Source organism: Trichomycterus rosablanca, chromosome 20 (genome assembly GCF_030014385.1).
Source record: "Trichomycterus rosablanca isolate fTriRos1 chromosome 20, fTriRos1.hap1, whole genome shotgun sequence".
Classification (NCBI taxonomy): Eukaryota; Metazoa; Chordata; class Actinopteri; order Siluriformes; family Trichomycteridae; genus Trichomycterus; species Trichomycterus rosablanca.
The window spans coordinates 19,450,477-19,465,515 of NC_086007.1; the positions used below are offsets into that span (position 1 = coordinate 19,450,477).

The 15,039-nt window shown below is 40.9% G+C and overlaps 1 protein-coding gene across 1 annotated transcript; it reads left to right on the forward strand.

Moving 5' to 3' along the window:
• Window positions 1–1,879: 1,879 nt before the first annotated feature.
• Window positions 1,880–14,609, forward strand: bbc3 (BCL2 binding component 3). The gene is made up of 4 exons (XM_063016720.1): window positions 1,880–2,162; window positions 4,401–4,680; window positions 5,941–6,149; window positions 11,987–14,609. The coding sequence occupies exons 2-4, from the start codon at window positions 4,431–4,433 to the stop codon at window positions 12,086–12,088; spliced, it is 561 nt and encodes a 186-aa protein (XP_062872790.1). The 5' UTR covers window positions 1,880–2,162; window positions 4,401–4,430; the 3' UTR covers window positions 12,089–14,609.
• Window positions 14,610–15,039: the final 430 nt, after the last annotated feature.

Sequence of the window (15,039 nt, forward strand, 5' to 3'; positions counted from 1 at the left end):
CATAATTATGTGCCTGTCATTGGCTTACGAAGATGTCAAAATAAATTACTTGTATTTTATTGATTTAACGCCACCACTTTCCATGAGGACATCCACCACTTTATTGTGGAATGTCCAGCCCTGAAATGCTAGTTAATTACTAGGTTTTAATAACTGTTCACGCTGCCAATATGCCACACAAAATACAACGTACAGCTCTGAGTGGTCGGCTCACCTAGGGTTGCCAACCGTCCCGTAAAATACGAAATCGTTCCTTATTTGGAAACTAAACGTATTGAACTGATACGGGACGCGCTTTGTTCCGTATTTTTATCAGTGGGAGAGAAATGCTGCAGAATAGACTGAGACAGGGCGATATATATGAAACAGAAGGAAACTGCTGCTACCGTGGGAATTAGAAAGAGTTTGGTTATTATTTTAAGTAGTATTCACTTTTAGTCTTAGTAACGCCATGTATGCGCAGGCATATCAGCATAACAACCTGTTTATGACTCTGCTGTTGGAGTAGCTCAGTGGGCAGAGCGCACCGTGCTTATTTTTCCGCCCTAGGTTCGAATCCGGCTTAGGGCAAAACTAAAATAACACAAGCAGGGCCGGCGCTATTCCCCCAATTTCTCACTGCCTTCCTAAGCAACGCAGTCCAGAACCGGGGCTGCATGTCAGTGTGAAGATGGATTATGTAAAAATGTTGTTTGCACTACTGAAAAAAAATGTTACATGATGTTCTTTATGTTGTTTTGCCTAAAATATGGTTCTGATTTATTATTATAAAGAATGAAAATAATATATGTTAAACAGCCTAAATAAAACATTTTGATCATGTTCCTATGATGGTGTAAGACCTGTTATATTTTTTATAGGTGCAACCCTAACCGCCCCCCGCTCCCACTCAGGTAAACACCCGCCATCCCACCCCCCACCCTATGCCTTCTGCCAACCCGCCAGCCCAGGGTGTTCCTAGGGTGGCCACATTCATAGTCACAAAAAGGAGGACATTACACCCCAAAAGGAGGACGTCATACCAGAAACAGGGGGACATGATACTGCAACACACAGGATGAAACCATAACCCATATAACAGAGTTTTTGACCAATTTAAGCAAGAATTCTGTAACAAATTACTGTTTCACTCACCAAATGTTGTGTCTACTTTTGATATTTAAGTCTGTTCCTCGCTGCCTCCAAGTGACAAGCTTACTATTAAGGTTTTTATGCATGTGTGCTGTTGACACTATCTTGACTACACAAGCAGTGCCCATGGCCCCCCTCACCCCAGTCCAGACTCCTTCTAGACTCCTCAAGGGCCCTCCCCCGACTTGGGGCCCTGGTAACTCAGTCCCACTTTTCACCCCACTACGACGCTTCTGCCCACTGGTGTCTGATGCCCTCCTTTTTGGGGTTATGGAAGTGGCCAAGCTAGATACACAGTTGGTGAAAACTTTTAAAAAGTGGCTGTCTAACAAATGACCCCACCATTCCCATATAAAATACTAGTTGTGAAATATAGATAGATGATGGATACAAGCAACGTTTGTAGCAAAAGCTGAAGGGGAAGGGGTGTCAAACCGACGAGATGTGACATTGCTTTCCACCCGTATTTCGACAACCACTACCCCCCCACCCGCCATAAGCTTTTATTTTCAACCATCTCGCGGATTGGTCAGTTTTACTGGAAACACAGACCCTTGGCCAATCCTGGCGCAGGGGAGGCAGGACTTGTCCTTTTACGGTAGAAGTAAACAGCCTTGCCTGTGCGTGATGGAGTGAGAGCATGTCAGGGCTTGTTGTGGAGTGAGAGGGCGTGGCTAAAGCAGACACTTCGCGGGAGTGAGACGACTTGCTGTCACATTCAAGCTCACATATACTATACCGACAAACAAGTGAGTGTCAACACGCTCCTAACGCAATTTACTGCTTATTATAGCCTAAAGACACTTACAATCACACGCCATGAACAGATGAGCAGATTACCTCGGTAACTCGAGCTAAGCGTAGGAAAGAAAAGGACTGAGGTTTATGTGGACCAAAACAAGCACGGGCACGCCTCTTACTACCAAATAAACACTTCTGCCTGTGCCAAGTCAGGTGTCCTGCCAGGAGCAAGCACGTTAGAGCCGAGAGCTGGATACATTACTACAGATTACTACACAACTGTTTCATAGGTAAGGTCGGTGGTGTGTTTGCTTTGGTGTTTTCATTTTACCTTTTGCATTTTAGTTTGCTTTATTTTGTTATTTTGATCACACGCTACAGTAAGGGCATAGTGTTTGATGCGGTCAAACTTTATCACTAAGTGAGTGGATACTGGATTTCATCATTTTGGAGAAAGTGAAGGTGAAGACAGTTTGCACTGTGTTGAATGTGTTTGTTTCACTTGGTTTGATACAAATGTATACATTCGACGACATACTACATAGGTGTCCTTGAGTGTTTTGAAAGGCGCCATAAATAAAATGGATTATTATTATTATTTATACTTCCATACAATATGTATGGAACACTTAGACCTGTGTGCTGTACTGTTACTGGCATGATTGACTGTGGTTTGAAACTGCTGCATTGCCTGCATCCCAGTTCAATTCCAGTATAACAGCTGCAGTGAGTGGTTCCTAAAGTCATTCAATAACCATGCAAATCAGATTACTCTACTAATATGTTTCAGAATGACTGAAAGTTGCACTGTGAACGCACAATGAGTTGTATTTCGAGCTGGAAGTTACTTTCCAGTATGTTTAACACTTATTTCTCTTTCCTTTTTTTTGTAATATGTAATGTAGTGTGTAATGTAGTGTAGTAACCATGCTATCTTTCCATTGCTTCATACTTTCCGTTACCAGCTAAAAAAATGCTGAGAAAAATCTGCAGTAGTAAGTGTCGCAACATGGAAATTATAATCTCGACATTGCATATAAGCTTAGAATGAATTTAGTCTACTCGGTGAATACTGACAATCTGATTAAATTTGTACTTTTCGGTATTCGTGTCTGTATTCGGTCGGACTCGTGCCCGGTTCGTCAGCACGGATTTGTTTACAAACACAGTGGCGACACGCGCCGTGTGTGTTTTTCTGCCCCCTAGCGATCACTACAAGACATGCATGTGGCTCAAAAGAAAAACACTATACTATACTGTGTACTTTTTCTGTTAGGTAGTTGTTTTGTTTTAATTTCTTGCTAATATCTTGATTTAAACAGATTTTTGTACATATTGAATGATAGCTAATAATAATGAGGTGATAAATCGTGTGTATTTGTAAAGGACGCTGCTGAACACAAGTCAGACATTGCATACATTGATTTCCAGACAGGATTACTGATTATACTAATCATTACCTCTGTGAGTGTTATACTTACAAGATTAATTTCAATTTAAAATGACTGAGCAGAGGAACTAAGGAAATATGAAACAGAACAGAGATTAAAAAAAAAAAAAAAATAAAATAAAATAATAATATATATATATATATATATATATATATATATATATAATCAAAGTGATTTTAAGGTGCACCTGACCTGTCATAAATGTAGTTTAATTTGGACTCTTGACATAAGCAACCTTATTTTAGCTGTGAAAGAACTACTACATGATTTGTGCTATTAACTTTACACTTGTCACTGAAATGACATATACCATTATTAAGGAATTTTAGCTGTATTGGCCCCGCTGTCAGAGATGGAGTGATGACATTCCTTTGCAGTCTTTGAGCTTGTGTGTTTTAAAGGGGGCATGTATTACCCCCCTTCATGGACATTAATCTGCAAACTGACTTTGCATGAGCTGCAGTTTGAAATGAGGTATAGCAGGTTTCAAACATCTTAGATAAAGGGGGTGTGAATTGGAAATAACTACATGGGGGTAGTAATGTAAATGTAAGTATTTCCATTACAAAGGCAGATTTTCGAATGTTTGTTGGTTTAGTTGATTGTTTTGCTGTTTTTTTTGGTGGGCTAATTGAACACAGCACATGTTCAGAACATTGTATTAGCAACATGAATAATATTATTGGTCAATAAATGGTCAATTTGGCTTTTAAAAATTCTTAAACCACAAAGTGCCTATTTAAATGTTATAACATTAAATAATGTGCAAAATCAATGGTAAGGGGCAAGGTGATATTAAGCACAATAGAAAATTGTTTATTATGATACTACAGCAGCTATCTGTTCCTTGAATGTTTTTAAACAGCAACATTTACTTGTTTAAATCACATGTTTAAAACTAGTAAAAATAATACAAATTCGATCTTGTACCTTCCAAAGCAGCAGTGCCTAATTCAGACAAAAATGCCTACTATGTGGCCTTTTAAAAGCTTAAGTTAGAAAGTTGGATTTCACAGTGCTTGGTCTTTATCTAGATGATGTGCATTTCCTGACGTACAATTGCCTTTCTAATCATAGGTTTCTGCTTTCTGCGGGGCAGTGTTTGTTATGGCCCGGCCGCAAATGGACAGCAGGGTGGATGGTCAGGGCCCTGCGTCACCGCCGAGCTGCAGAATGGAGGTGTTGCGTTGGGACGCCCGGCCCAACGGGGGCACACAGACGGGCTCGCATTCTCGACGACCACGCCGGACCATAGCCACTCAGACCAACACTGTAGCACCACCTGTTATTTCCACACAGGATTCTGTAAGCACACCCAGTTCCCCACAACAGGATGGTCCACTCAGAGAAAGCACAGGTATCTATACTATCCTCGACACATCTTTCCATTGGTTGATGGTTAACAATGTGGTTTGTTAATAGCAATGTTTAAAGGGTTTAATTTGAGGTCAAGAAAATATAACAGTGCCTTTTTTAGAACACTTAAGCACTTGCATGTTGCAGCTTGCCCTGGGCAGGTGGTTTCCTCTGCAGTACTATCAGCACACAGTATCAGAGAGTTTTTTGCTCTGAGCTGCATTTTCTTTGTTTTTGGTCCTGCAGTTTCCTCTCATTTCCACATCGTGTCATAGGCACTGTATCCTCAGATGAACTCTTGCAGCGCCTCACTGTTGGCACCTTCTTTTTAAATGCTGCAGGCATTTGGCCTGCTCCCGATCCCTCCCATCTCATCTGTGGTCCATCCAATCATTCGCTGGCTCTTGTTCCTGTCCACCAATGACTGCGGTTCAGTTCAGGCTACACGGGCTTACAGTTACCCTGGCAACAAGCCAGAAGACCACAACTCTCCCTGTCTTGCGAGCAGTGTTTAGTCATCTGTTTGTGTATTAGCTGAACTCAACCCACCGTGCTTTTCCTGTGACTATGAAGCTGTTTTTTGTGCTCTTTAACAATAAAAGAGGATATTGTGTTGTCAGTTTGTTTTTCATGGTTGCTGTTTAATTATGCAATTATTACCACATATTACCAATGCAGAGTTGGTGGTAACTTTTCAGCCATGAGATGCCTATAGGTGGAGGATTTTGATCTATTTACAAGCTTTGACGTTAGAAAAATGAAGCTGTGAGGTACACCATGTCGCCAAAAGTATGTGGACACCGGACCATGAGCTTGTTGGCCATATCATTCCAAAACTATGGCCATTATTATGGAGTTTAACCCCCCCCCAACCTTTGCTGCTATAAGTGTTTCCACTCGTCTAGGGAGGCTTTGCACAATATTTTGAATCATGTCTTTGAGTATTTAAGCCCATTTAGTCAAAAGTCAGGTACTGATGTTAAGTCAGAGAGTCAACGTTCTAATTCCTCCCAGGTGTTCAGTGTGGTTGGGGTCAGGGCACTGTGCAGGATTCTCCACAATTCATGTCTTGAGGAAACATGCTTTATGCACTGAGGCATAGTCATTACCTAAACTGTTGACACAATGTTCAAAGCATAACATTTATTCCATATAATATAATATTAATATAATGTTAGACCATGTCTGTCTTCCACTTAGATTATCATGAATGGAGATTGGTTTTACAGTAAGTGACGTTATTTTTCTGTCTCTACATCAGGACCCGAACAGGAGTGGTTGTGTCCCACCGAGATGCAGCAGCCCCTGCCCGATTCTCTACCTGGGAGCAATAGTTCCTCGTCGAACTCAAGCCGTAGAGGCTCTGTCGCTGAGGAGGAGCCCATGGATGAGGAACAAATCGTGGGGAGAGTGGCCATCCAGTTGAGGACCATAGGAGATGAGATGAACGCTGTTTTCCTTCAGAGAAGGGTAAGAAGCTTGATTGTGCCACCTAAAACTAGCTACTTAAATTACTTGTAGGACAACATTGACATGATGCTCTTGTCTGTTGTAATGTACAATAGACAGCGATAGCAATAGCGGGACAGTGATAGCTTAGTGGTTAGGTACTGGACTAGTAATTAGAAGGTTGCAGGTTCAAGCCTCACTACTGCCAGGTTGCCACTGTTGCGCCCCTGAGCAAGGCCCTTAACCCTCAATTGCTCAAACTGTATACAGAATTGTAAGTCGCTTTGGATAAAAGCGTCTGCTAAATGCTGAAAATGTAAATGTAGGTATGAGGTGTCAGTGTTAATAGGTTCATTGTTACAAACACTAACAAGTTACTGATTGGACAGTTACATTTATCTAAGGTGTATCTTGCCCTGTCATCATACGATTTTAAGTTTCAACCCTGATGATGTTGGATCCATTTGTGGCCAGTAGATCAATACTACTGCTAACCCACTACTGCTAAGATCTGGGTGCTGGGTCTGGCATCTGCACAGACATGATTGGCTAATTTCTGGGGATAGGGGGTGGCCGAAACAGCTTGTCAGTGCATTCTCAGTGCTGGTCCCAAGCCAAAGAGAAATAGAGGAGCTGCATCAGGAAGGATATTCGTCGTAAAAACTGTTCCAAGTCTGGTATCCGGACCAGATCCACTGTGGCGACTCCTAAATATGAGAGCAGCCATAGTAGTTTAAACTGCTGTCTGGTTATAATAGATGCAATTTTTTTTCATGTCAGTTAGAAACACACCAGTCAATATGAGCACTTGTATACTGAAAATAAGAACTGAAAACTAAACCTTCTGTTTACTTTGGTAAACCATACATACTAATTCCTGAATCTAAAAATGTCTTATTATTTTCTAACCACGTGGAATATGTGCTTAAATCTTTCACTGACGTATAATTCTGAAGCTCTTCTAAAGTCTATCAGCTGATGCTTTATCATCAGGGTATGTTCTGTCAATGGTTTAACTCTGGTTACATTTTATGCATTGGTTTATATAGTTAGCCAGCATGTTATTCTCATTAAACAATGGCATTAGTTTTTGGTTAATGCCGAAGATGTCCTTGTAAACGTGGCCTTATTGTGTATTGTGAAAAGGTCCTGCAAGGATGGCCATATGATATTCATGACTTGTACTTAAAAGCAACAATGGATTCAATTCTGGCCTTGTTTTTGGTGTAATTGGGGAGAGGCACGTGCCGGCGACAGTGTTTGTGAAAAAGTGTGGCGGGTGTGTGCGCGTGTATAACCTCATGTGGCTTTTCTAGTAAATGGATCAATGCAGACTTTACCATGGCCAGCGCTGCAACTGGAGTCATGTTTCTAGTTTTGGTTGAACCCGATGCCCTCCTCCTCGCTCCGTCTCTCGCTCTGTCTCTCTGCCCTCCCTCCCTTCCTTTCTCACTCTTCCTGTCTTTCTCTCGGTCTTTCTCTTCGCCCTTCTCGATATCGCGTGCGGAGTCAGCCAGTGGATCAGGCAGGGAGTAAACAGGCTAATCTCTCCCTCCCCCATGCAAACCACCTCCCCCCCCTCCTCTCCTCGCCTCAGACAAACACACATGATGTCACCGCACCATTCCAGCATTTACTCGGCGCTCCGAAACCTGCCCGAGACACACACACGCATCCACGGATACACACGGGGACACACACACACCCAACGAAATACACAAACACACCCACCCAGTTGACACACACGGACGCTCACACGGCTACCCCTTCACAGTCACGTTCACTGACAGTGAATTGTCGGGCGTTTCGAACAATGCGCTCTCGCTCCCTCACACACGCCCACAAAAACACACAGACTCACTAAGATGCAGTTGTGAAGTCATGAAACCTTTGTGTTGCATTGCTGAACCAGCTGTTCGGGGAATCACAAGTGAGGGACTTGTCTCTTACCTCACTGAACTAGCGTGCTTGTACGCACACAAATGTTGTTTACTCAGAACCAGCAGAGAAAATGCAGGTACTTCCTCAAGCAGTATACAGCAACAAAAGCTCAGCTAGATACGGGTGTGTGTGTGTGTGTGTGTGTGTGTGTGTGTGTATTTTGGAGGGGGGAATTTTCAACACTTGCACGGGAGACCAGCTGAGCATAATCCCCCCCCCCCCCCCCCCCCCCCTCCTTTCAGTCTAACTACTCAGTAACTTTTTTCTGGTTCAGAGGCCGTTCTCCCGCTCACTGACACACGTGCCAAGGGTTCAAGGCTGCCTCACTGTATGTAAACACTCCAAGTGAAGATTACAATGGCATTTTTTACTGGGCAAAGAAGAACTTGCCATGGCAACATACACAGTTAGATAATCTAGCCCGGTCAGATAAAAACATCGGCCTATTAGAAGAACATGAAATCAAAAAAGGAAACTGTCTATCACAAGTCAGGTTATTTACACTGTGTTATTATTACACAGATAGGATGTTTTTAAAAGAACAAATTTAATTATGCATCCCTAGTGTACTCTAATTTGTTAAATTGTGACACATTAATACGTTTTGGATCGATTCCAGCAGTAAATCACTTGTTAAAAAGTTCAGGTTGATGTATTCACGGCTCAGTGACATGATTTTAGAACACTGGTACTTTTTTGAAATGATGTCTTTAAGTGACGCCATGTAGCGCAACAGGTAGTGGTGTCGTGCAGCTTCAGGGAGCCGGGTTTGATCCAAAACATGCCAGTATTTCTGGGGTGTGGCTCAGAGCTACTGTAACTTGGATTTAGCACAGTCAATTTGTCTTCCACTGCTGAGGGATACCCGATTGCATCCGAGGAGAGCATGTCGCTTTAAACGCCTTTTCTCGCCCCTGCAAAGGCATCTCTTCTGCCAATCAGAGTCCTTACACAGCATATGAGAACCCACCCACCCACACATAGTCCGTCCCCCACCCTGCAGATACGGTGGCCATTTAGTATCTGCTGCAGGCACTGCCAATCATGCCCACCAGATGGCACCCATCATAATTTTTGATAGTTTTTTAATTTTTATCACAAGTTTTTATAATCGTTATGGACATCCAACGTGATTTTTGTAAAAGCAATGTTTTCATTTAATGCACAGCAATGCAATAGGCTAAATGTTACCTGTGTTATATGGTTGTCTATAAACAATCAATTGGAACTCTCATAAAACTGGTAGCGGGAGTTCCGAAACTAAAATTTACCCATCTAAGCCTCTGCTCTACTGCAGGGTTTTTCAAACACTGGTCACGAGCCAAAAAAGGGTCGCAGAAAAATACTAAACAATAATGAAATAAACAAATTTTAACACGAAATGAACTTGTACATGAACCCCCTTTGTGGAGGCTTTACCTTACATCTTGTAAACCACAGTGGGACCAGATTGCCACCATTTTCATTAATTAAGTATATTCCGTTTTTGTTTTGTGTTTCGTTTTGATGCATTGTTTGTGTTGCCTGGACAAAATGTGGGTTGCTTGAAAAAAAGTTTTAAAAAAACCCTGCTGTACTGTATACATGCATCTGGGCTACATACATGGTAGAATATATCAACTAAGACTAAGCAGTAAAATCTGGATTATATGCCTACAATACAAGTTATAACGATGTGGTGTAGGCTATAGGTGCACTATATGGACAACATATTGGAACACCACTTCTAATTACTGAATTCATTTGTTCTAGCTGAAACAGTTGTTAAAAGGTGTTGTAAATCAATTATTTAAAGGTAATTATAGGCTTCCAACTTTGCAGTAACACTTTAGGGAAGGTCCTTTTTAGTTCCAGTTCCAAATGAACTGGAACATCAATTTAGACTTTCTTGACCATGCTCTTTTGAGATAATAGGCACAAATTCCCACAGACATACAGTGGCTGTTGGCATAGCTAAAAAGATCACATAGAGGTCACTGTATTTACAAGTTATCATATTAACAGTATTGATAAGCATGACAGGTAGTGTAGCTATAGAGAACAATCACATTTTTGTTAAACAAACATGTTATTCTGATGTTTATTGTAACAGTAAATGGTAAAGTTAAAAAACAAACATCTGTATTTGTCCCAACATTCCCTCTCATTATAGGGCCCCAAACAGTTAGTATTTTAGAAAATGATTAATCTTCTGTCCCACAGAGACATAATGCAAATAAGAAATTGCACAATCATGTTACATCAGGTTGTAATAGCTGATTAATTGTAACTAGAAGGTTCGCTAAGCAGGTAGTAGTTTTCCATTCCAGAACCTGTCACATGGTTTGTAAAAGCTTGTGTTTGTTAATTGCAAAGTGATCACCACGTATAAGCAATGTCGACTAACTATAGGCTGGACGTTGTTGTGGAAACTCAGCGGTCGTAGAGAGTCTGACCCGTCGTGGTGTTGACACTTGTCTGCCACGCCTGTCTTCTCACATGACATTTGTTAAGAAAGTTTTCTATACAGTCACAGTTTCATTGTTTGCTCACAGCACACTTCTCCCCGTGCTCCTTATGTGTCCTGGTTATTATGTGTTACAGAAACAACCCCAGCTAGTCTAGAAGGTTTGTGTGCACCTGATTTTTTTTCTATCTCTGTTCCTTCTCCCCCGTAGTGAAAAGTGTAGTTATTTTTAGAAGATGACTCACAACAGTTGTTGAATAGCAGCATCTCACCAGACTGTCACTGCAGACATTGTCTGGTTAGAACTGCTCAACAACTTACACATTCACACACACACACACACACACACACACAGTATCTTTCGTTCTTATTTACTTTCTCCTTTTTGCAACTATGCGTATATAAATATAGGAATGACACCTTACAATTTTTTTCTTTTGTCAAGTTCAGTGTGGCCAGCTGATTATCTAGTACTTGTTTTGTATAGCTGAATTATAAAAATACCTTTATATTCTTTTATAGTTAATTATTTAATTTTAGTTCCCAGATGCCATATACATAAATTAATACATTTCTAAATTTAATTTAGAAATTATACACCGATCAACCATTACATTAAAACCACCTCCTTGTTTTTACACTCACTGTTCACTTTATTTTATCAGCTCCACTTACCATATAGAAGTACTTTGTAATTCTACAATTACTGACTGTAGTCCATCTGTTTCTATTATTTGGGTGGTGGATCATTCTCAGCACTGCAGTGACACAGACATGGTGGTGGTCTGTTAGTGTGTGTTGTGCTGGTATGTGTGGGTAAGGCACAGCAGTGCTGATGGAGTTTTAAAACACCTTACTGTCACTGCTGGCCTGAAAATAGTCCACCAACCAAAAATACCCAGCCAACAGTGCTCTGTGGGCAGTGCCCTGTGACCACTGATGAAGGTCTAGAAGATGATCAACTCAAACAGCAGCAATAGATGAGCGATCGTCTCTGACTTTACATCTACAAGGTAGACCAACTAGGTAGGAGTGTCTAATAGAGCGGACAGTGAGTGGACATGGTATTCAAAAACTCCAGCAGTGCTGCTGTGTCTGATCCACTCATACCAGCACAACACACACCAACACACCACCACCATGTCAGTGTCACTGCAGTGCTGAGAATGATCCATGAAACCCCAGACTAACATGTCTAGGTGTTTAATTTTCCAGAATATCTTCTGACCTGTCTTTTTCTTTAAAGGGATTGGCCCATTTTTTTTATGCCCAGGAATGTAAATCAGCACAGAGGCTTCCTTTCGGAGAACAATAAATATAATAAGCCATTATCTTTTAGTTTGTTTGTTGTTTAACATGCCACGCTTTTCTATTTTGACCTCCAGCTGTGTGCTCTAACACATCTGATGAGAAGTTTAACACGCTGTGGTTGGTGTAACACCTACTCACTGTCGCTGTTTTTGTGTTTCAGAATGAAGTTGCACAGTGGCAGAACTGGAGAGGCCTGTACCGCGGCCTTGTGACCTTCCTGGCTGACACCATCAGTACCCTTTACCAGCACGGGCTCAGATAAACAAGACGGGTATTGAGCACTGTGGGGGGGCGCTGGCGCTTTCAAACGCAGCCACTAATTAACTGCACTGGCTCGGGGACATTTCTGCAGGACCAGAATGCACTGTGTTTTGGTTATTATTTGTTTGTTTGTGATTTTTTTTTTTCATTGTAAATGTTGTATATATTTTTCTGTTTCTTTTGGGAGAAGTTTTATGTAGCAAGTGACTGAAGTGTGTGTCCAGTGTGGGGGCATGTTGCAGAGAAATAGGTCTGCCTCTCTGGATCTCTAAGCTGTGAAGCAGAATCGTTTGGAAGTTTCATGTTTGTATTTTATTTTTACAATTTTGATCAGACTAAAGACTTGGAGAGGCTGTGATGGGTCAATTCGTTTTAAAACTTGTGTTTGGCCAATTCAGTAGAATAAATTATGCACCGTTATGATCTAAATTAGATTCAGATTGTTTTACTCTTGTGGTACATCCAGTAATATTTAGTTTAGTGCATTGTGTTTCATTGAGACACCAGTTTGGCCTCAAAGCAATGCCAAAAATCAGTCTGTCCAGGTCTTTAGGCAGCACTAATTAAAAGATCAGGTTGTGCTGTAGCTCCTCAGGCACTGAATTGTTGTATCTGTTTTGGAACATGCTCTTAGCTGCCTTGCAGAGCAGAACTGCCACACAATCAGTCACCAACAGCGCTGGGTGAAGCCTGGTTTATGCTCCTCCTGAAGCACTTCATGAAATTAACTTTGGAAAAGTCTAGAACATTCATAGTTGATCTAAACAAAGTGGTCCATGAAACAAATAGAAATAAGTGCACTGTAGTTGTATTAAGTAAAAGCACAGTCTTAATCATGAGGTTTTAGCAGGCCAATCACTGTGGTGGGCTATCAATCAGACATCAGACATTGTCATGTCAAAAGTGACTGTTTTGGCATGCATTTAAAAGCTTCAGAATTTTTTAGATGGAATCATAAGCCAGGCTTAAACGTCCCACTAAATAAGACTATCAACATGTGGACTAGTCAAGTGAAAGCCACACACTCACCATCACAGCACAAGTGTGGCCGATGTGCCTTACTTTACCCTTTAAATCCTGCATGTGCTTGATCCACCAGGGGCAATCATCGGACAGGGTATGAGGGTTAAGGGTCAGTGCCTTGGTGCTCCCACCTGTATCTACACTTTGGAACACATTACAATCACTCATTTCAATGATTGGTCACCTCCAGTGGAGGTACTGGAACTGAGGCCGGAAACCACGCGGACAAGCCAGACCACGCGTTTTCCAAACGGCTGGGTAGCAGTGTTAATATTTGGAATGATGTATATGTATATATTTTGGGAGAAAATGGCAACAGGCAAGAAATGGAAGGAACTGGCCGTTCTCTTTGCGATTTATTGTGTATATTTTGATGAAACTTTAAGTACTTTTTGGACTTTTTTCTGTTTTAAAGCTGTAAGTCAGGTTGATGAATTTGTTTAACCTTTTGGACCAATGCTGGCAGAAAGTAAGCCTACTTAAAACCACTGACTGTTTAACTGTTCACCAACAAATCTAAATTTGAATATACTGAGTTAAAAACAAGTTTAGTTTGCGAACATTCCCATAACGATTATTTATCCCTTGAAACAAGGGTGTTAGCTATTTATTTTGAATATCATTTCCTTAATGATGAGTTAAATGTTCTATAAAATACTTGGTTATAAAGCTAAATGGTTTTTGTTGCATCGTTAGGAAGATTTTTTTATGTAAACAAGGCTTTTAAAGATCCAGCAGACTGATGAGTGTAGAGACAAAAGTTTAATTGTCCAAGAACATACTGTTAATCTTTTACAAAGTATCTCTGTAACTAAAGCTAAAACTGTTGCCCTCAAGAAATATACAAACTAAAGCTCACAGGAGGCTAATTTGATTTGCTGCAATAAGAAACTAATAAAATAAACTGAGCCAGACTTTCTACTTGAAAATGAGTATTTTATAATTATTTGGATATGCAGGCTCACGGCATTCAGATGGTGAACTCTGTGGGGCCTTTTAACCAAACAGATGCTTGCATGTTGCCATTGCTCTCACCTGGACTTCACAGGCATGTATCACCATAGGTTTTGTTAGAAGAGCTTCCTTTACAAACCACTTGTGCGATGTCTGTGGGTAAACCATGTGAAAACCTCATTAGTTCTCATTTTCGGTCCCCTCGTTATGTGGGTATTGTAGCGCCGAGCATACTGAGTGCCACGGGTCTCTGTTTTGTGACTGCCTTGTCTTATGACTTCCTGTGTAAAGCAGTTGTGTAGGCCTCCACTTTCTGTGCCCGGTGTGTGGCTTCTTGTGGATAGGTGTGTTTTCTAACGCACTCCTTTCTTAAGGAAAAGGCCTTAAGTGTACTGTGAACATCACACTACACTCAAGCTCAAGTCAATCGCATTTTCTAGCCTTGTACATTTGCCGTTTGGACTTTTTTCTATGAATTTTCTATATGAATTTTGGTATGTTTATTTCTTTGCCTTTTTAAAATAAATAAATGAAATACGACATTATTTGTGACTCATTTGCTTCTTTTCAAATCTAATATATCAAAAAGGTAAAATAGCAAGGAATGAAACCAAATGACACTTGTTTAGACTGTGTAGTATGTGCTAGGGTCTATAAATGTGCCAGTAAGATTTCAAACCTTACAGGTCACAGGTCACCATGCCACTTGAGGTAGATTAATTCATATATACGAGGGATCTTTTAAAAATTTCCACACTTTTATATTTTCATTGGGAAGTGCGGAAACTTTTTGAAGAACCCTTGTATATACACCAATCAACCATAACATTAAAACCACCTCCTTGTTTCTACACTCACTGTCCATTTTATCAGCTCCACTTACCATATAGAAGCACTTTGTAGTTCTACAATTACTGACTGTAGTCCATTTATTTCTCTGCATGCTTTGTTAGCCCCCTTTCATGCTGTTCTTCA